Raw genomic sequence first — 23,024 nt, forward strand, 5'->3', positions numbered from 1 at the left:
GAAAACTGGTATTAACACACAAAAATTTTCTTCTTCGTAGCACTGTTGAAGATCACGTGAACACAATATCCCGGCTACAGACCCCAGTTGAAATATGGTATCCCGGCTGAGCCCCCAGTTGAAATACGCTCACTATTTTTTATTTACTTAAATTTGGCATATTTCGTGACAGTGCCTTTTCCGTAAAATGTTTACAAGGCGATATTTGTCTTGGCTTCAGTTGTCTAGTGGAAGTATGATTCCACAATGCAATTTTGTCGGCTGCAGAAATGACCTGGTTCAATGCGTTTGCCTCATTTTTGGTGCTTCAAATACCATTTCTTCAAATGTGGTTTCTTCTTAAAGTTTATATAGAAAAAGTAGTAAGATAATTAATTGTTTCCTGTTCACTAGCAAATTATTTTGACGGCGACCTGCACACTGTTCTACCATCAACACACACCAAGAGTTCACTGCCGACTGACTACAGTCAAAGACGACTCCAGCGTCAAAGACATTTTACACAACACACAAGCTTCCACTTGTAACCAGTCTCTTTGATATTCTTCGTCACATTTACTAATAGTAATCAATATGCTTTCACTCTCAAAAACATAAGTAAATTAACATATAATAAAGCAAATTACAATAAAAAAATTCTGACAAAAATATAAGAAAACATTTACAATTTGGTATCGACAAATCCGGTAGAAAATAACACATCTCCCAGATCCATTACAATCTTATACCCTCCTTTTAAGACACAGTCCATTCCGTTCACCTGCTCTTCCAAGTCCTTTGTTGCCTCTGACAGAATTACAATCTCATCGGCGAACCTCAAAGTTTTAATTTCTTCTCCATGGATTTTAATACCTATTCCGAACTTTTCTTTTGTTTCCTTTACTGCTTGCTCCATATACAGATTGAATAGCTTCGGGGAGAGGCTACAACCCTGTCTCACTCCCTTCCCAACCACTGCTTCCCTTTCATGTCCCTAGACTCTTATAACTGCCATCTGGTTTCTGTACAAATTGTAAATAGCCTTTCGCTCCCTGTATTTTAGCCCTGCCACCATCAGAATTTGGAAGAGAGTATTCCAGTCAACATTGTCAAAAGCTTTCTCTAAGTCTACAAATGCTAGAAACGTAGGTTTGCCTTTCCTTAATCTTTCTTCTAAGATAAGTCGTACGGTCAGTATTGCCTCACGTGTTCCAACATTTCTACGGAATCCAAACTGATCTTCCCCGAGGTCCGCTTCTACCAGTTTTTCCATTCGTCTGTAAAGAATTCGCGTTAATATTTTGCAGCTGTGACTTATTAAACTGATAGTTCGGTAATTTTCACATCTGTCAACACCTGCTTTCTTTGGTATTGGAATTATTATATTCTTCTTGAAGTCTGAGGGTATTTCGCCTGTCTCATGCATCTTGCTCACCAGATGGTAGAGTATGTCAGGACTGGCTCTCCCAAGGCCGTCAGTAGTTCCAATGGAATGTTGTCTACTCCCGGGGCCTTGTTTCGTCTTAGGTCTTTCAGTGCTCTGTCAAACTCTTCACGCAGTATCATATCTCCCATTTCATCTTCATCTACATCCTCTTCCATTTCCATAATATTGTCCTCAAGAACATCGCTCCTGTATAGACCGTCTATATACTCCCTCCACCTTTCTGATTTCCCTTCTTTGCTTAGAACTGGGTTTCCATCTGAGCTCTTGATATTCATATAAGTGGTTCTCTTTTCTCCAAAGGTCTCTTTAATTTTCCTGTACGCAGTATCTATCTTACCCGTAGTGAGATAAGCCTCTACATCTTTACATTTGTCCTCATGCCATCCCTGCTTAGCCATTTTGCACTTCCTGTCGATCTCATTTTTGAGACGTTTGTATTCCTTTTTGCCTGCTTCACTTGCTGCATTTTTTTATTTTCTCCTTTCATCAATTAAATTCAGTATCTCTTCTGTAACCCAAGGATTTCTACTAGCCCTCGTCTTTTTACTTACTTGATCCTCTGCTGCCTTCACTATTTCATTCCTCAAAGCTACCCATTCTCCTTCTACTGTATTTCTTTTCCCCATTCCTGTCAATTGTTCCCTTATGCTCTCCCTGAAACTCTGTACAACCTCTGGTTTAGTCAGTTTATCCAGGTCCTGTCTCCTTAAATTCCCACCTTCTTGGAGTTATGGCATGTAAATGTAGAAGCTTATGACTCAGCAAAAGCTGACAAACATCCATGACTTTCCAGCAAAGCAAAGAAGTACAATTTAGCACTGTCTTCGGAGTGTGTCATACTCAAACTTAAGGAAGTGTTGTTAAATTTCAAAGCAAGTGTTTCCTCTGGATTCAAAAGCAAGAACATTCAAGTATCAACATCCATGTTGAGGAAAATATTCTTTTAAAATGTTTTCCAGAAATGAGAAGTGGCTGCATTCCTAAGGTGGAAACATGCTGCAAGAAAAGACTTGTTAAATACTCCTAAAGTTTAAAGTTGAAAATTTCAGTGTGTCAAGTAGCTGGTTTGACCACTTTAAAAAAAATCATAATCTCTTACTTAAGAGTGTAGGAGGACAGAGGAAGGCTATGGACACAAACAGGCTAAGAACATCATTGGAAGAACATCACATTGCCAAGATTGATACAGGTTTACAAGCCCAGAGACATTTTTGACACAAGTGAATTGATGTCTTTTGCTATTTACTTCCTGCAAAACATGTTCCACTAATGGAGAAAAATGACAGAGAGATAAAAATGTAAAGAAAAAATGAGTGTACTATTGTACGAAAATAGTGGTGGAAGTGAAAAGTTGCCTCCACTGATAACACAGAAATGTAAAACTCCCAGAAAAATGCCTCTTTTACTTACGAGTAAAACGGCAATGCCCGGGTGATGTCAGATACCTTTACAAAAATTTCTCAGGTGTTTAGATGTCAAGATTGGTGTAGCAGGTAGGAAAATAGTACTTACTAATTGATGCCCTGTACATTCAAGGAAAACCATTTCTGAGGAATGTAAATGTTGTGTTCATTTCACCAAACTGCGCAAGTCATCTGCAGCCTCTGGACCTGGGCATAGTACACTCTGTTAAAGCCACATACAGAGTAGCAGTTGTCCAAGAGTGAATTACATTCCTTGAAAGGAAATAAGTGATGAAACTCAAAATTCTACAGGCCATGCACACGTTTATTGCTGTCCGGAACTGTGAAGCACAACAGATTGTGTTAAATTGCTTCACAAAAGCTGGTTTTGGTACATCAGTTGCTGCTAAAGATGACATTGCTCCAGAACAAGAATAGAGTAGAATCACAGATGTTCCTGAAAATGTGACATTCCAGGAGTTTGTTTACTTTGATGATGACCTTTTATTTATTTATTTATTTATTGTTCCGTGGGACCAAATTAAGGAGAAGTCTCCATGGTCATGGAACGAGTCAATACACAAAATTATAACACGATATTAGAAATAGATAAAATGAAATATAAAAAACATATTCAGGTGACAAGTCGTAAGTTTAAATGAAGAAAATCAACAATGTAACACTGGAATTGCTTAATTTTTTAGCTCTTCCAGGAGCTCCTCGACAGAATAGAAGGAGTGAGCCATGAGGAAACTCTTCAGTTTAGACTTAAAAGAGTTTGGGCTACTGCTAAGATTTTTGAGTTCTTGTGCTAGCTTATTGAAAATGGATGCAGCAGAATACTGCATTCCTTTCTGCACAAGAGTCAAGGAAGTGCATTCTACATGCAGATTTGATTTCTGCCTAGTATTAACTGAGTGAAAGCTGCTAATTCTTGGGAATAGGCTAATATTGCTAACAACAAACAACATTAAAGAAAATATATACTGTGAGGGCAATGTCAGAATTCCCAGATTTTTGAATAGGGGTCGACAAGACGTTCTCGAACTTACACCACATATAGCTCGAACAGCCCGTTTTTGAGCCAAAAATACCCTTTTTGAATCAGAAGAATTACCCCAAATAATAATACCATACGACATAAGCGTATGAAAATATGCGAAGTAGACTACTTTTCGTGTTGAAGTGTCACTTATTTCAGATACTGTTCTAATGGTAAATAAAGCAGCATTTAGCTTCTGAACAAGATCCTGGACATGGGCTTTCCACAACAGCTTACTATCTATCCGAACGCCTAGGAACTTGAACTGTTCCGTCTCGCTTATAATATGCCTATTCTGTCTGATCAAAATATCGGTTCTTGTTGAATTGTGAGTTAGAAACTGTAAAAACTGAGTCTTACTGTGATTTAGCATCAAATTATTTTCCACAAGCCACGAACTTATTTCATGAACTAAATTGTTTGTTACTGTTTCAATATTACACACAAGATCCTTCACTATCAAGCTGGTGTCACCAGCAAACAGAAATATTTTTGAATCACCTGTAATACTAGAAGGCATATCATTTATATAAATAAGAAACAGCAGTGGCCCCAGCACCGACCCTTGGGGAACGCCCCACTTAACAATGCCCCATTGGGACTGAACATCACTACCACTCTCAATATTGCGGAGAATTACCCTCTGCTTTCTGTTCTTAAAGTAAGAGGCGAACCAATTGTAAGCTACTCCCCTTACTCCATAATGGTCCAACTTCTGCAGTAATATTGTGTGGTCAACACAGTCAAAAGCCTTCGTTAAATCAAAGAAAACACCTAGCGTTCACAACCTTTTATTTAATCCGTCCAAAACCTCACATTGAAAAGAGAATATAGCATTTTCAGTTGTTAAACCATTTCTAAAACCAAACTGATCATTTGACAGCAAATTATGTGAATTTAAATGCTCCAGTAACCTTGTATATACAACCTTCTCGATAACTTTAGCAAACACCGATAGCATAGAAATAGGTCTACAATTGTCAACATTATCAATGTCTCCCTTTTTATAAAGTGGCTTCACTACCGAGTACTTTAATCGGTCAGGAAACCGACCACTCCTACAGGAAAAGTTACAGATATGGCTGAGAACTGGGCTAACATACATAGAACAATACTTCAGTATTCTGCTAGATACCCCGTCATATCCATGAGAGTTCTTGGTCTTTAATGATTTAATTATTAACTCAATCTCGCTCTTGTCAGTATCATGGAGGAGCATTTCAGGTAACAGTCTCGGAACACTTTTTTCTGAGAGCGCTATATGATTCCCTGTTGGGACTAGGTTTCTATTTAGTTCACCTGCTATATTCAGAAAGTGATTATTAAATACTGTACATATATGCGACTTATCAGTAACACGGACACTCCCACTACGCACTGATTCTATATCCTCGACCTGTCTCTGCAGACCAGCAACTTCCTTTACGACTGACCGTATGGTTTTAATTTTATCCTGAGACTTAGCTATTCTATCTGCATACCTCATACTTTTTGCCTTCCTAATAACATTTTTAAGCACCTTACAATACTGTTTGTAATGGGCTGCTGCATTTAGATTTTGACTTACATGTATGTGAGATGTGTGAAATACTAGTGAAAGAACACTGTGAGGTAGGAGGTGGTGGTAACAATGATAAATACAATAATGAAGAAGAAGTGGCCACTGCACCATATTTCACAGCCTCTGTACAAGAAATTGATACCATCAGGATCTACTTTTCCTCTTGGAATATAGATGAATGAATTCTATCAAACATCAACCAACTAGATTGTTAATTTCTGTATAAAAATATGCTGGAAGGATAAAACAAACAACTCTTATTGAATTAAAAAAAAAATAATGTGTTCTGCAAAAAGTGTGATGATTGGTGTGCATACGTGTGTGTGTGTGTGTGTGTGTGTGTGTGTGTGTGTGTGTGTGTGTGTGTTTTTCTACATTGTTCAACTTAAAGTAGTGACGAACAGATAATAGTTACGAGACTTCTGATGTGGGGATGTAGAGGCTTGACATATATTACTAGATGGTACATACTTAAAATAGATGACATTAAAGTTTTTGCTTTCCTTGTGTCATATATGACACACAAAACTGGTAACTTTTATAAGCATATGGGGTTATTCTATATTAATTACCTAAAAGTAACAATAAACAATTTCAGGAGCTCTTCAAACTTGTGTTATGTTCTCAAGTTTCAATCCTATGCCTCCTAATGTCGCTCTGTTCTCTCATTGAGTGGAAATAGTGTGTGACCACAGTAAGAATGGAGACACACTGTGATGTGGAACATGCTAAGTATTGCTTGGGGTACCACAAAATGCCATCACCAATTGCTGCAAGAAGAAGCTACAGAAAAGAGTATCACAAAGCTCTGTCTCAGGCAACAACTATAAAACTATTGTATGATCAATTTGTTGAAACAGGTTGAGTGGCACATTGAGAGAAAGGTCAGTGCTGCCCATGGGCATGCTCCTGTGCATCAGAGAAGAAATTTTGTACATAGGGGATATATGCTGTATAACAAGAGGAAGCCACATGGAACATTTGTAGAAAGAGACTTGATGCTCTGTCACTCTCAGAACTGACAATGAATTATTTCAAGCAAGTAAATCTGTGTTATTTAATGTTACTGTTAGGTAACTAATTTAGAATTACCCTATACAGAACCCATGTTAATGACAAAGATACATGTGCTAATACTTTGCTCACCTTCCATAATGTGTCACTACCTACTGCAACACGCTTCAGTGCTCAGCACTGTCAGTCATCGAAGTTAGTCATTGTTTCCTTAATGTACGCAATGGAAGAATAGTGAAATGATGTCAAGCCCCAATAAGTGTGTGTTTCCATTATTGTATTCGTGTCCTATCTACACAGAACCAATAGTATTTTATTGTCGACAGACTGTTAATGGAATATTAACTCTTCGCAGTACTAAGACAGTACTTTCCACTATTTTGTACTATGAATTTTACACGTGTGTTGTATGCTACACAGTGGATTTATATCGCATACAAAGGTTGTTCAATAGTAAATTTTCAGCAGTAATTTGCTATCAGTTTGGCATGTTTCGCTATGATTGAGAGATAATAAGGGAAGCGGCTATAATAATAATAATAATAATAACAATAATGATAATTGTAATAATAAAAGAAAATTAGGAATGGACAATCAAAATTGCCTGCAGGTTGCACTGTGATGAGGTGTTACAGGTTTTGTATTAGTTACAGGGCCAGATACTTTAGATTCACTGAGCTGATGGACTGTCTTCATTCTCAGTGAAGTTACCAGGCAACTGAACAGTGCAAAGAAGCAGAATCCCAGCTGAGAGTAAGCTACAGCCTGATAATGAAATGAGCAAGACAGGGCATGGTGCAACAGAGCTTTCCATATGAGGAAATGGACAGATTTCTTTTGGCAAATGATTTGACAACAAACCAGCATCATCCTTGCATCGTCTGGAAAAGGAAAAATGCCTGTGGGACAGTGCAAGAGAGGGACAAAGAAAGAATGTATATCAGCAGCAAAAGATCATAAATTATTGAAAGCTACAACAAAAATATGGGACATCTCAATTTATTTGATGGGACCACACTGCTCTGAAAATGAAGAGCAAAGAAGTGATGGATTACCTGAGATTCACGATTCACATCAACCATCTTAATGCTCCCTAATATCCAATACAATAATACTGGATACCCCATTGTAGCCGGTTATTGTGCTCCTACTGAAAGAATTTCTGCTCTTGTTGACCAACACCTCCAACCAAATGTGCAAAACCTAGCCTCTCACTTCAAACATACTAACCACTTCATTCACTGACTCTCCACCATCCTCACCCCTTTACCTCCTGTACCCATACTCATTACTGCTGATGGCACGTACCTATACACAACATTCCTCATGCCCAGGCCTTGCCACTGTGAAACACAACCTCTCCCAACGTCCTTCGGACTCCAAACCCACTACCTCATTCCTCATAGATCTTACCAACTACATCCATCCCGACACATATCTGTTTCTCCTATGAAGGGAAGATATACACACAAACCTGTGGCACAGCCATGGGCACCCACATGGAACCCTTCTATGCCAACCTGTTTGTGAGCCATCTAGAGAAGAACTTCCTAACCTCCCAAAAAACCAAACCCCTAGTCTGGTTCAGATTCACTGATGACATCTTCATGATCTCGACTCAGGGCCAAGACATCCTATTTTCATTCTATTCATTCCTTCACAACCTTAACAACTTCTCTCTCATCCACTTCATCTGGTCCTATACAATTACACTCACAGCATATTTATGCACGAGAACAAAAGTGCCCAAAAAGTATGTTGAAATTAAGAGGCAAGGCTGCTTGAATGTAATATTGCAGAGTAAATACTTTTAGTTTTCTTGCTGGACATTATGATGAATCATGACATCATAGTTTCAATTATAGTTATTCAGTCTGTACTCTTAAGCATCAAGCAATAAAACCAAGGAGTAATTTCGAAAATGCATTTAAGTACAGAGAGAAGAGATAGCAACCTTGTGGTCTGCCAATAACTCAAACTCTGTTTTGAGACATCAAAGTACTTGAGGGATAAGTTGATGGAATGAATTGCGTCTTGAAAATAGATTATACAATAAAAATCTTTAAAAGTATGATAATGGTAATGGAGTGTAAGGGCATTAAATCAGTTGAGGCTGAGGGGATTAGATTAGCAAATGAGCCACCAAAAGCAACAGACAAGTTTTGCTCTTGACAGCAAACCAACTGACTGTAGTCCAAATAAAGAGGATATAAAAAGCAAACTGGGAACAGCAAGAAAACATTCCTAAAAAATTGATACGTGTTAACATCTAACATAAACTTAAATATTATAAAGTCTTTTCTGAAATTAGTTGTCTGGTTTGTAGCCTCATGTGGAAGTGAAACACAGGCAATAAGCAACACAGGTAAGAGGAAAATAAAAGACTTTGAAAAGATGGGCTACAGAATAATGCTGAAGATTGAAGAGTAGATTGGATAACTAATAAAGAGGAGGACAGAAATTGTTTGGTCACACTATACAAAGTATGGTTTGCATATTAATGCTATTTGTAAGAGGCTACTGCACAACTACTTGCTAGAAGCTTCCAGTCTGACCAATGCAATATCAGTTCTATCCTCATGATGCGAGGGTCTCATGAAGACTTTTACTTAAGAGTGGAAACAGTGTTTTGACGGCATCATTACCCAGGATGAAACATGGTTGTTTTTGCCCGAACCTGAGAGCAAAACCCAATCCATGGAGTGGCATCATCCAGGTTCCCCTTGGAAGAAGAAATCTAGACTTTCATGAACAGCAGGCCAAAAGGTGATGGCCTCCTTCTTCTGGGATCAGTGTGGTGTCATTTTCATTGACTTTTTGGAACCTAGCTCCACAATTAACCAGGACTGTTACTGTTTGTCACTGGACAAGCTGCGACGTGCCATCAAGACAAACAGACCACAGCTTCAGGGTCAGCTCATCAGACTACACAATGACAATGCCAAACCTCATACAGCCTTTATGATGCATGAGAAAATCAGGAAAATGGGTTGGAAAATTGTTCCTCATCATCCCTACAGTCCGGACTTGGCTCCATCTGACTTTTGCCTCTTTGGCTGTCTGAAGACCCACCTGCCCGGTAAAACATCTGATAGTGAGAAACACCTTATTTCCTGTGTCAAGCGATGGTGTAAAGGTCAATCCACATAATTTTATCAAAGTGCATTTACAGTATGGAAAGAACGTTGGGCCAGATGCGTCACAGCTGATGCAGGCTACATTGAGTAGGCTCAATGTATAGCTAAATGTTCCAAGTATTATTCACAAAAAATTTCACTCTCCTTCTGCAAAAAATAAAAATAATTAGAGACGACTGAGCAAAACTTTTTAAAACTTGTTGAATGCCCATTGTATGTTTGCACTCTCTGCCTGCCCCCCAACCCCCCTCAATTTAGCTTTGTTATCACATTCGTTACAACCATAACACAATATGGTCTGCAATATTCGATGTTGTTAAACATTTCTGTGTGGTTACAGAAAGAAGGATGAAATAAATATTTGGCTGTTTATTTCCGAATGTGTAGTGAATTCCGCTTGTGGGGTTATGCAGAAACCTAGGACAACAGGTTATATTCATGAAAGTGAAACGAGCAGCAATAAAATCCATTTCATTCCTTGTCACAAATACTTTGCTGTTTATTTCCAAATATGTGGTGATTTCCAAGTGTGTGGTTAGGCAGGAACCCAAGACAACAGCTGAAATTGCTGCAAATGGAACAATGAGCAATAATATTCATATCCTTCCTCGTCACAAATATTTCGCTATTTCACACATTGTGCAGCCATAAACATATTCCCCAAGGAGTTCTTGCAACAAATGACATTCTCCTGCCACTAACCCATTCATCGATTTGTCGATGTCAACTTGACACTATAGCGATCAACAAATCAATAGCCTTGTTTCTGGTTGTCTTCACAGCACTATCACATCATGATTATATGGGTTCCTGCAAAAAATAATGTGAAACCTACACAATCCATCATCACTGCATGGTGAAGCTAAACGTTGCACCTCGTGTTGGCAATGCCAATCATGAATTACATCAAAATTTCCTCTCTCATGCCTCTCCTCTCCGCAACTACCTGAAATATTAAGTGTGCCATCACCCACAGTGCAAACTTTCTGTCTTTTAAGCCACTTATAACTCGTTCAGTCACATCAAGTGTCAATAGGAAGAAAACGAGACAAAGGCAAGTGAGACGTCAAGTAAGAACAAAGAATCGAGTTAACTTTACTACAAAGAAACATAAGAACAGGGAATTTTTAGCATTGGGCTTATGGGTTTTTCATAGGGGCTACGAATTTGTGGCATAGAATCACGAAAAACGTAAAATAAGAAACTGTAAAATCGAAGTTCCACTGTAACAATTTTCACATTTTTTTTTTTTTTTTGTGAAGCCTTACTTGTCATCAAATTTCATGATTCTAGGTCAATGGGAAGCACCCTATAGGTTTTGATGAGTGAGTTTACAAGCACTGAAGTCTGTATCATAAATGGCCATATCTTTTGACCGCATGGAATTAGAAGCTCAAATTTTTCACATCACCAGGATATCATAGACCTTACAATGTGGCATTAATTGTTACTCAGAAAAAGGGATCTTAACAGTCAGTCAGACAGACAGACAGACAGACAGACAGGCAGGCAGGCAGGCAGGCAGGCAGACAAGTGGACCACAATGTGATCCTATGTGGGTTCTGTTTTTACCAGCTAAGGTATAGAAACCTAAAAAGATGAACTGCTCATACACATACAAGACAATTATAGGGCAGACGAAATGTCTGCAGATCTGAAGTGCATATCAGAACATCACATACAAATCACTGAAACTGAAAAGATTAATCTTGACAGATACAAGCAAACATTGTACTACCTCAGAAACAGTAAAAGGAAATGAACATAGGTTATACATGTAAAAAAATGGAGTGATGTTTCTGACCCTTCAACAAAGCTCTCTGAATGCTGTGCTGCAATAGTCAATCAGAAAACTCACAACCTTGAAGCACGGACATTTTACAGCTGACAAGTAGGAAGCATCTTAAATCTCATAAAGCAGCCAGAGACATTTTTAATGAGGTTACGCAAACTTAACTGCAGAATCAGTATTCGAGGAGATTTTAATGATGATTTTCTTTCAGTTAGTACAAATTGAGAGCACTTAAGAGCTTTTTATGTTTAGCTTTGGATTAATTGCAACAGTAAACTTATCTAACAAGGAGGCATCTTTCATTAACACCAATTTTTTCCAAATTTATGGTAAATGCAGGGCTTGGCCAGAAATGGAAGTAACAGACGTAAGAGCCCCAGATGGCCAAACATTTAGTAAAAAATAGCATTTTTGGCATAGGTCTAGCGAGGCATGAGCCATTTACATTAGTTCTAGCACAGTTTCCAGGCAGCAGTTGGTGCAGTGAGTAGATTACAGAATAGTGATCTGAGGGTCAGGGGGTTAAGTGCCTACGTGGAAACGTCATTTTTTATTTTTTTATTTGCAATTGTTACTTACCCCATAAACAAACTGAAATAATGCTAAATATATAGTATTTCCATAACTGCATGAAAAGGAAAGGCAAAGTAAATTTTGGGATCACAAATAAATTACACAGAAATCAAACACTGAGAAGAGTGCATTACAATACATTCCACTGTACATCATCTCCAGCCATCCTCACCAATATTTGGCGAAACTCTGCATTAGGTGTGGTTTTCTATCAAACAATGTGACAAGACAAAATCTTTTATCAATGTACACCAAGTTCATTTTTCAATAGAAACTTTAAAAGCGACCAAGTAACTGTAAAAATATAGCATTTATAATGAGTGCAAGATCCTGAGAAAATTATTGCTTCCCCTATTTTACAACCAATATCATGCCAATATGTCCACATCATCAACTGTAAAGCAAATCATCAGCAATTAAGAAATAAAATGTACCTAACTTTATACATGAAGTTCCCATGTACACCTTAAAATCACTTCTTGTAAATTTATCCGCAATCCCGTATTTTCCTTTGCCTCTCCTTTTCATGCCTTATATGAAAATATTAGTAACTACAATATACTGAGCTTCATTTTAGCTTTTTGCAGTATAAATAAAGTAAAAATTAAAAATAGTTGCTGCTGTGCCAACCACTGCATGGAAAATACACTAACATAAATAGCTGATGCCTCAGCCAATTCACATCAAAAATGATATTTTTTGTAAACACTTGACCATCTGCAACTTCCACTTCTGTCACTTTCATTTCTGGCCAAGACTGCATACACCATAAATCTGGACAAAACTGGCGATGACAAGCAAGTGTGGTCCCCTTGTAAGAGGATTGAAAGATAGTGCAACAGCCACTGACAATCTGTTTTAGACACAACAACTTGCAGTGATTCACCTGTTAAACTAATAGCTCATAGTTTGCCTGAATGTAGTGGTCATATGTTAACAATATAATATACTGACCAGTTATGTACAAATCATAGAAGAAAAGCACTATATCACAGGACCATAGAAAATAGCTGAATTGTGGTGTTTAGAGAGAAACTATGGGAAGAACATTGTGGTGAAATTTACAAAGCAGAAAATTTAACCCTTTAAAAAAAGGTCAGATTTGAACAGAAACAGGATAAGGAATGGATAATTTCTGGAACTAAAGTATCTTGTGCAAGGAAGAAAGATATCTGGCTAATTCAGAGGACAGCCTGTAGTCATGAACAGAAACTCCATTACCAACATTACTGTAAAACACTACAATCTGTAATTAAAACAAGTGAACTATGCACTAAGCTCAAAAAAAGAACTCCAAGAACACGCTAAAAATAATTTGGTACATTATTATACAAAATTAAAGAAAACTAACAATGCAAATAAAACTGAGATCCTAGAAAATAGGTCTGTCAGAAATGGTGACACTTCCAAATTCGAATATTACTTCCTTGCAGTGGAAGCAAGCACTAATAAATGATCAAATGCAGACACATCAGATTTGCTTGTGCAGACACTGCATGCACCATCAACAGACACAAGTTTCAGAGATGCAACCACTAAAGAGACTACAAAATTTAACAGGTTGTTTCTGCAGGCTATGATGATGTTTGGAGTTTGATATTAAAATCTTGTGCTGACTTGGTAGGATTAACATAAGCTATCTTTGTAATCAATTAATGCCTTGGGGCACATTCCCTGACATACTTAAATATGCTGTGGTTCACCCACCTACAAAATTGGAGATAAGGAAACCATCTCCTGTTACAGGCCTGTTAGCACTCATTCCAATTTTTCAGTGTTTGAGAAAGTAGCTTATGATAGAATACAGAGTCATTTAACTGGGCAGAGCTTGTTAACTGCCTTCCAAGTTGGCTTCTGTACATGAAAAAGCAATACAAGACTCTCAATTAAGTTCTACCAGAGCTAAACAACAAAAAAATTACTATTGACTTATTCTGTGACCTTGCCAAAGTCCATAATTTTGTAAATCACAATATTCTACATGGTACACTATAGTGTTATGGCATCAATGGTATCCCTACTGCACGGGTGGAAGCTTACCTTCACAAGAAAAAGCAGAGAGCTTCCCTGGCAGACCATATCACAGAGTTTAAACTAATATAAAGGGGGAATATAACATGTGGGATCCCTCAAGGATTGGTACAGGGGTGACTATCGTTCTTAACCTGCATAAAAGATCTTCCAATGACTTCTTCAAAAAATTTTGTATGCTGATGATACCAACAAAGGGTCTGTCAACCTTACCAGGCACAGCTCATATGATAGCTGAACAGATCTATAGATGGTTTACAGCTAACAGTTTAAGCCTTAATGTCACAAAATGTGATTTTAAATAAACATTCATGACCTGCTAGAACCAGAAGTCAACATTAACGGACTTAATCAAAATGAAACACCAAATGTAAAATTTTGGTTGTGACAAAAAGTAGTATAATTCTCCGATGAAACTGATTTCATTATGGACTATGTCAGAAAAACAAAACTGTCCAAAGCAACTGGTTAGGGTGGTGAAAAGTCTTTATGAGTGGACAAAAATGGCAATGTATTTAAGAATAGAGAAGTCTGGATAAATAACAATGAACAAGAGAGCTAGAAAAGGCATCTCTGTGCACCTAACTTTTTAAACATTTACATAAATGATATCATTGAACTAGTGAACAAAACATTGACACATGTATAAACGTAACTGCAGAAAATTTTTAAATATTTAACTGCATTCTGAAAATGTTATAACTAGAAACTGAAAACAAACTGCAATGTTTCACACAGCACCTTTATCATGTCACTGAAATATGTGGACTGAAAATACCCAACGGAGAGTGAAAATAAGCTAATAAAAACCAAAGTAGTCATTGGAACATAAAGGTAGAACTTTTTTTTAACTTACTTATGACTGTGAACTTAATAATAATAAAGACAGAGTCATAAGAAGAAACTCACAAACTTATAAGTAGTATCTGAAACCATGTGTAACACTTTAAAAAATAAAAGTAGACCAGGTACTTTTGAAATACCATGACATCTCTCAAATGCCTGTATGGCTGAGAAAGCTGGGTACCGACGCATAAAATAATGACAAAAATACAAAACTATGAAAGGAGAATCCTAAGAAGAATTATAGGATATATAAGAGAGGCCAGGATTAGGAACAAAAATATACCATAAAATCGGAACTAAAAGCACAAATAATCTACACCAGATGCAGGTGGGTGCATCATGTTGAGAGGACGGAAGATACTAAGCTTCCTGTAGCAACTATGTGCTATGCGCCTAGAGGGAAAAGGGGGTAGAAAAGGACAGAAGACAGAAAACACCATAAAAATGGGACAGGTGGTAACCTAGATCTCGAAGTGAAGAAGAGGAAGAAGCAGATTTATACAAGCATCTATAAAGTACACTCCAATCAACATCACTTTATTACCATCTGACACATCTGAAAAGAAAAAAGAAAAAAAAAAAAAAAGCTACTACCATGAACAAACAATAGGCCTACCTAATTCCAGGAATTCTGCCACAGTTTGCACGTACAACCCCTTCTTCAACAAGAGACTGAGCTACACCAACCCACTTCCAAATAGAGTTCAGCATTTCATCCTCAGCTAATCTTCCATTCTGAGATATATCAGGCTGAAACACAAAAGCAATGCCTTCAAAACGAAAAGAAAAGTTGAGTGATGAGGTGTAACAAACTAATAAAATTATTAAAAAATATTAAATACTTATTAACATTGTACATTTATAAGGTCATAAAGCACTATCCACCAAACAGAAGAGGCATTGAACAGTAGACAAGCACTTAGAAAAGAATAACAAAATGCCCATCATCCTTCCTTCTACAGAGCACTCCCTACCTCCCTACCTCCCTCCCCCCCCCCTCTCTCTCTCTCTCTCTCTCTCTCTCTCTCTCTTTCTCTCTGTGTGTGTGTGTGTGTGTGTGTGTGTGTGTGTGTGTGTCAAATGCCGTATGTCATTGAAAACATCACATTTCATCCAGAGGGACTCGGAAAATTTTAACAGTTAAGTATTAGCACAATTGGTGCAGCCTAAAGGTTCAAACACATGAATAATCTGGGCTTTCTTGTCCAATTGTAGCTCATTCAGTACAATTTAATATATGTGATTCTTCCTATCTTTGTAAATAGTTTCACAGAGAGACTCTCAGAAGGTATCTGAAACTCATTTATGAAGTAACACATACATTTACATCTATAAGGAGGCATCAAAAAACTTCCGTTTGAAAACTTTCTAGTCCAGAATCAGTACGCCAATCATGCAAAATCACTGTAAGCAGTTTTGCAATCATCCCACTGATGCGCCAAGTTGAAGATACTGTTTAATTTTGGCAAAGCACTGTGTCCTGCTCTGTGAAGAAATCCATAACTGCCTGCTCTATGTCTCCATCTGACAGAATCGTTGACCCTCCAAGAGCTTTCTTAAGAGAACCGAAGGCATGACAATTATACGGGAAAAGATCAGGGTTACAGGGCAGATGCTCAAGTGTCTCCCACTTGAGGGTGGGCTGCCACATCGACCGACATCATGTGTCGAATCGCAACCAGCATGGAACTTGGCACACTATTTCACAATGATAGTTTGTGTCAGACATGCTGCCTCATAAACATTCTTCTTGTTTGGATGCATTTGGTAATAACCTCACCAAAGTTAATGTTTCTACATTTGCTGCACACACGTCAGAAAGACATGAATGCCACACTAATCCATTGCCTACATGTTGGTGCTTATATGCCTGCACTGGAGTGACACTTCATGAATATACACTGCAGTAATGCCCTCCAATGGAAACTCTTTGATTGGCACTTTATATATAAATACCCCACAACCCGCTGCACAGTGCACAGCAGAGGGCACATCATACCAATATTATAATTTTTCTTTCCTATTCAATTCACATACTGAGTGAGAGAAAAGGATTGTCTAAATACCTATGTATGTACCCAAATCTCTCTTATCCTTTTCTCATGATCCCTATGTAAGATATACTTCGGTGGTTTCATAGTGGTCATTCAGTTATCTCCAAATAAAAGCTTTCTAAATAAATCCAACAGGATTTCACGAGAAATACATTCACTTTCTTCTGAGGTTTTCCATTTACATTCTCAATTCATCTGTTGAGCTTCCCTGTTACAGATAACAATTCACATTTATTACAAGCTGGATTACTTAGGACTGCATGGAGAGTACATTTCACCTACACTAAAACAATCTGCAGATATTTTACAAAACCATTAATAAATCCCTTGTAATAATGTGTTCACTGATGTCTCTTGACATTTCCTACTCCAATACCTCTTATGCAGTCCATATGGAGTTGGAAGCTCCACACCTTACTTGTTGCAACATAAAGGCATCTGCTGGTGAACTACAACCACCACATGCCACCGAGGAGTAGTTCAAACAAATAATACAACACAAATGAATATTTCGACAAACACATAATATCATATGTAGAAGGTGTTTTGGTAAGTCTGGTAAAAAAGCAAGAAAAAATGTTTCATAAACAGCTCATCCTACATCTTGATATAGTCTCCTTTGAGGGATATAAACTTGGTGCAGCGATACACCAACATTTTCATTTCATCGGCAAAATAGGTTCTAGGTTCTGTCAAATTCTGCAAAATACTCATTGACAGTAACTATCACTTGCTCACTTGATGAAATTTATCCTCACTAAGACAAAGTTTCAAGTTTGGGAACAGGAAGAAGTCACTGGGAACTGAATCTGGTGAAGAGGGTGGATGAGAAACCAGTTCAAATCTCAATTCAAGCTTGAAGTTAGGGAAGAGGAAGAGGTCATCTGGAGCTAAGTCTGGTGAAAAGGGTGGATAAGAAACCAATTCGAAGCTCAATTCATGTGCTTTCACCATTGTTCTCCCTGATGTGCGGGATGGTGCATTATCCTGGTGAAAAAGAAGTTTTTTTGTGTACTATCCTTGGTCTCTTTTCTTTCAGCCACTGCAAGTTTCAAACAATCCAACAATGAAGCATAATAGGGTCTCATTATGGTTCTGCCTTTTTCCAAGTGATCAATGAGGATTATTTCTTGGGAATCCCAAAATGCAGTGGTCATCACCTTATTAGCTAACAAAATGGTCTTTGCCTTTCTCAACGCACTTTGAACAGGCCTTGTCCATTGCTGTGAGTGCCTTTCTGACTCTGGTGTGTAATGATGGATCCAGATTTCATCAACAGTCAAAATTCGGTGCAAATAGTCTTGCAGGTTGTGATTAAACTCTGCCGGGTACTGTGTTGGAATGTTGTGCCAGATGCAGTTTTGGTCAACTGTGTGCAATTGCAGCACCTACCTCACACAGAGCTACTCATAGCCATTTCCCTGTGCAGGATGTTACGCACTCTCTCATCTAAGATGCCTACAATTTCAGTAATCATTCGAGTCAATTATTTAGTGGCCTTATGTTACCATATCATGGCTTTTGTCAATGGTTTCTTTTGTGATGCACTCAATTGGATGGCTGGAATGCGCTTCATCTTCAGTGCTTGTCCAACCACATTTAAATTCATTAATCCAGAAGTAAATGGTTGTCAATGATGGTGCAGAGTCCATGTGAACTTCATCCACTTCTGTTCGGAATTGTGCAGCAGACCAACCCTTCAAATTAAAATGTTTAATATCAGCATAAAACACTGTTTCCCCCCATTTCAACTGCAGTCAACACACTGACCAATTCAGGCAGCTGTCGACAATGAACAGTACACTGTACATTGATGTAATTCTTTATATGAGACCTTGGAACGACCAAGCTTACCAACCACGAATGTGCAACAAAAGTGATCCATTCTTTCATGGAAATTTAGCACTTATCAAACAACCCTTGTAGATATACACGTCTGTGCATTATTTAGAAAGCACAATCATTAACATAAAGTCAACTACCAACGCATTTACTTATTTATAGACAGTGAGGTTACAGAAAACTTCACTCCTCTGAAAAGGAAAACAACCCGAATTTAATTCCGAAAAAATTCTGTGCCACCACAGAAGTCGACCCACATGAATGAGTAAGCATGTTACAATTTTTTGAGAAATCTACTTCACACATTAAACATTACAACAAGGATCAATTTTCCTTCACACAATTTATGTCTGTCTTTCATTTTCATTGATTATTTATTTACTTGTAACATTCCCACCATTGTGCTTTGCTTCTTAAAACCTATTAGTTTGAGTTACTTCAAATGATCATATACTTCATTGTATTCATCATTATTATTATTATTATTATTATAATTATCATCATCATCATCATCATCATCATCACCAACATCATCATTTTTCCAAAGTCAAATGGTCATAGTTTCTTGATCTTCTGTTGAGCAGGTGTCACATCATCCCTCTTACATATGCTACTACATCAATCATTCAGTTTAAAAATGAAATACAGAAAAATTTTAAGTTACTTTCTGGTGCCAAACATTAGAATACCTCATCTGCGAGCTACTTGGGCAATGCTACAACTCAGGCAGACTTGTGATAATAGGTATGCACACAAAGTGTTCACTCCATTGACTACTGAATGTGGAAAGGAGGAGAACTGAATGGTATCCCATGTGGAGAACTATGAAAAGTGAAGTGAGATCAGGAATGTTAAAACTTACGGAAGAAAAAAAAGACACCAAAGACATATATCCTTCCAACCCTCCCTTCAGGATCCCTCGCTTCAAGGTAGTTCACGGGTGGACCAGACGATACAGATCTTCATCAATTCTACAGAATGGACACCACTAGCATCAGCCCCACACATCCCAAAAATTGATTCTAACACCCTACTATGACAAGCCTATGGAGAGAGTAATAATTAAAATAGTAGCTTCCACATGATATCTGGAATAAACTATAAACAGAATTGATTTATCAGTTATACGAGGCATATGCCAAAACTAAGGTGCACTTAGCCAAGAAAAAAAGGTCACGAGAAAAGGTTTTTATTGACAGTAATATTTCACTACATATCTACTTTACTTTTCCACATAATCGTCATCCACATCTAGACATTTTCTGTAATGCTGCACCAGCTTCTTTAACCATTCTGCATAGAAGTCTGCCACCTGAGAATTGAATCATTTGTAGTGCCAGTCTTGAGTTTATCGTTGTTTTGAAATTGATGTCCACCAAGCAACTTTTTCAAATGCAAGAATAGGAAAATGGTCACCTGATGCAAGGTCAGGACTGTATGGAGGTGCTCAAAAAGTTCCCCCTGAAAATCTTGAATCTTCTCCTTAGTTTTGGCAGCAGTGTGGGGGGTGGGGGGGGGGGTGCATTGTCATGGTGGAGGATTATGCTAGATGACAGTTCTGCATGGCATCAATTTTGGACCACACATCACAGTTTGGGTACCATTTCACACTACACGTTAGCTATAACTGTTGATCCATGGTCCATGAAATCAATGAAAAGGGCTCCCTTTTTGTCCCAAAAGATGGTAGCCATCACTTTCTGATTCAAAAACAGAGATTTCTTAAACTTTTTTGGTTTGGGTGAACTTGAATGGCATCACTGCATCAATTGAAGTTTTGATTCTGCATTGGTGTACGAAATCCATGACTCATCATCCATAACAATGTAGTAAAACAAATAATACCTATCTAGTCCATAGTGCTCTATGCATTCACTGCTCTTTGTGCTGATAAATGGGCATGTTTGGATTCCATCTCAAACACAGTTTGCAAAATCCAAGATGTTCTGTGGTAATCCTGTAAACTGATCTTCAAGCAATATTTTGGAATTCATTAGCCAGAACACTAATCATCAATTGCTGATCACTTTCAAGTTTTTGGTTCACTTCACCAATTATGTTGTCGCTCCAAATACTGGGCTTGCCACACCATTGTTCAGCATGAACATTTGTGCAGCCACTTTGAAATTCACAACACCATCTCCGAACTTACTTGTCACTCATTATTTCAGGTCCATACCCTGGGTATACCTCACAATGGATTTCAAAATCTGAAGATCCTTTCACGAGCAAAAACCAAATCATGCCGCACACCTCACAACTTGTGGGATAAATGACTGTCTTGGATATTGCGACTTGCTTTCACTGACTGGCAAATAACTACTGAATCAAACCAACACTGCAATAGTTTCCTAAAGAGTCGGTAAACAACACTACATGCATGGAACTTCATTCAGTCCTACCATCAGTTAAATATTGATCACCGGACCTTGGTTTTGGTATACACCTCATACCTACAGCCTGATCCTAAATCCTTCAGTTAAGGCAGGGTAAGAGATGAGCTGGAGTACATACACTAGTTAAGACAATCTCACTTAAAAATTATATAAATCCAAATTTATTGTTCAGAAAATTCAAAGTAGTACAAATTCCTTTTCTACAAAATACTTACTAATTATTACTAGCATCCAGCAGAAAATTGTACAAACCCTCACCAGATTTTGAATTTAATAAATTAAATCTACAAAACTCCTTATACTATACACTAAATTACCTTCCATAAAAATCTTCATCTGTAATGTCACCTTGAAATGACACAATCATTAATTTAGAATATTATTCTTAATCTATAAACTAGTTTGGGGACTGACACCACTATCTGAACTATAGCATGTTTCTCATAGTGGAAGACTTTTAGAGGATGTTCTGTTTCCCTCAGCATTTCAACTACTAACATTACCTTTCTGATTGACTCTTCTACCTGAGCTAATGTCAAACAGAAAATTTGTACCCCCATGTAGCAGCATAAAAATATTCACCACCAAGCTACTACTCTTCACAAATCTTCACATTTTAAAATCTATTTTCACCTTAACAGATGCTGCCCCCTAGCTAAGGCCAAAAAGTCCTCAGAAAACACTTCCATTTCACTTGCAGCTAGTTAGCATCAACATTCTTTACACTGTGATTACCCAGTCAGCTTTTCACGTTTTATAGCAATCCCCGACAGTTAAATAAAAATATTTAGTTAACTATATAAAAATCTCATAATATCCTCTTGAATCATCATCAATGCCAAATTTTTGCTCCTAAGTGATCAACCATAGTTTGAAGATCCTGGAGATACTTCAGTATAAAAAGCTGAGAATAGTACACTGGTTACCTGGTAAACCTTTCTCATTGTAACACTCTATAATATGTTTTACCAGTATTTCCACATCATACTGAGTAACATCTGTTGTCAGTACTGGTGTGCCACGTCATGTAATAATTCCCACCACTATGTATGTGGGAATGATTGGCATTCTCCCTAGCCACAAGGTAGTGGAGCTATGTGATGTGGGGTCTACGTAGTCCACAGACACAAAATTACAAGAGCATCTGGTATTATTAAACAAAAAATATTATATACACCTGTAGCAACTACTCTCTCTTTATCACACCTACTACACATTCTCTCTCTTTGCTGCACAATAGTAAATACAATCTTAAAGTAGTAACTTTTCTCATGTGAGCAGATACTTTTTGTGTCCAAAACATAAATCCTCTAACAGCTGAAGCCACACTCACATCTTTTGTAAGCAATGTATTTTAATCTGCCCTTTTTTCTTTTTTTTTTTTTTTTTTTTTTTTTTTAATAAATTGAAATATTTAAGTTCCATATTATTTAAATACAAAGTAGTCGATATGAGTACAAAGTAAAAGAATGTCATGTAGTAGATTGTTTCAGTCTACATAAGCTACTGCATGACTTGTTAGCTGACTTCTTTTTCTCGCTTGCTGCACGTGTTGCTCACTCTTGTTGCTAATATATGGTTATCGATTTGATTTCTGGTATTTTAATTGAGACTGCAGTAAAAGTTTTATTTATGTATGCTGTGTACTGAAAGTACAACAAAGTTTATTTTAAACAGTGTATGTTCTTTAATCAAAGATATCCCTGCATGAAGTTTGCCCCAATTTCATCCTACAAAATAATTACTTCTCAAAGTAAAAACTATGAAGAGAGAAATATTAACTACCTGTTTATTAAATGAGAATTCATTAAGAAGTGACTTTCAACTAAACAGGCTGTGAGAGTGTAAAAAGTTTTTTTATAAGAAGTTTTTGGTGTGAACAGTCTTCTACAAACCACGAAGATACT

The 23,024-nt window shown here is 37.5% G+C and overlaps 1 protein-coding gene across 2 annotated transcripts in view; it reads right to left on the reverse strand.

Annotated features, from left to right (window-relative positions):
* The window catches only part of LOC124616745 (GATOR complex protein MIOS), a 224,283-nt gene that overhangs the window by 137,232 nt on the left and 64,027 nt on the right, over nucleotides 1-23,024 (reverse strand). For both annotated transcript variants that reach the window (XM_047145126.1, XM_047145117.1), the window contains exon 8: nucleotides 15,442-15,575. In XM_047145126.1, the coding sequence (XP_047001082.1) occupies nucleotides 15,442-15,575 (134 nt within the window). The remainder of the gene's footprint in view (nucleotides 1-15,441; nucleotides 15,576-23,024) is intronic.

This window comes from Schistocerca americana, chromosome 1 (assembly GCF_021461395.2).
Source record: "Schistocerca americana isolate TAMUIC-IGC-003095 chromosome 1, iqSchAmer2.1, whole genome shotgun sequence".
NCBI lineage: Eukaryota > Metazoa > Arthropoda > Insecta > Orthoptera > Acrididae > Schistocerca > Schistocerca americana.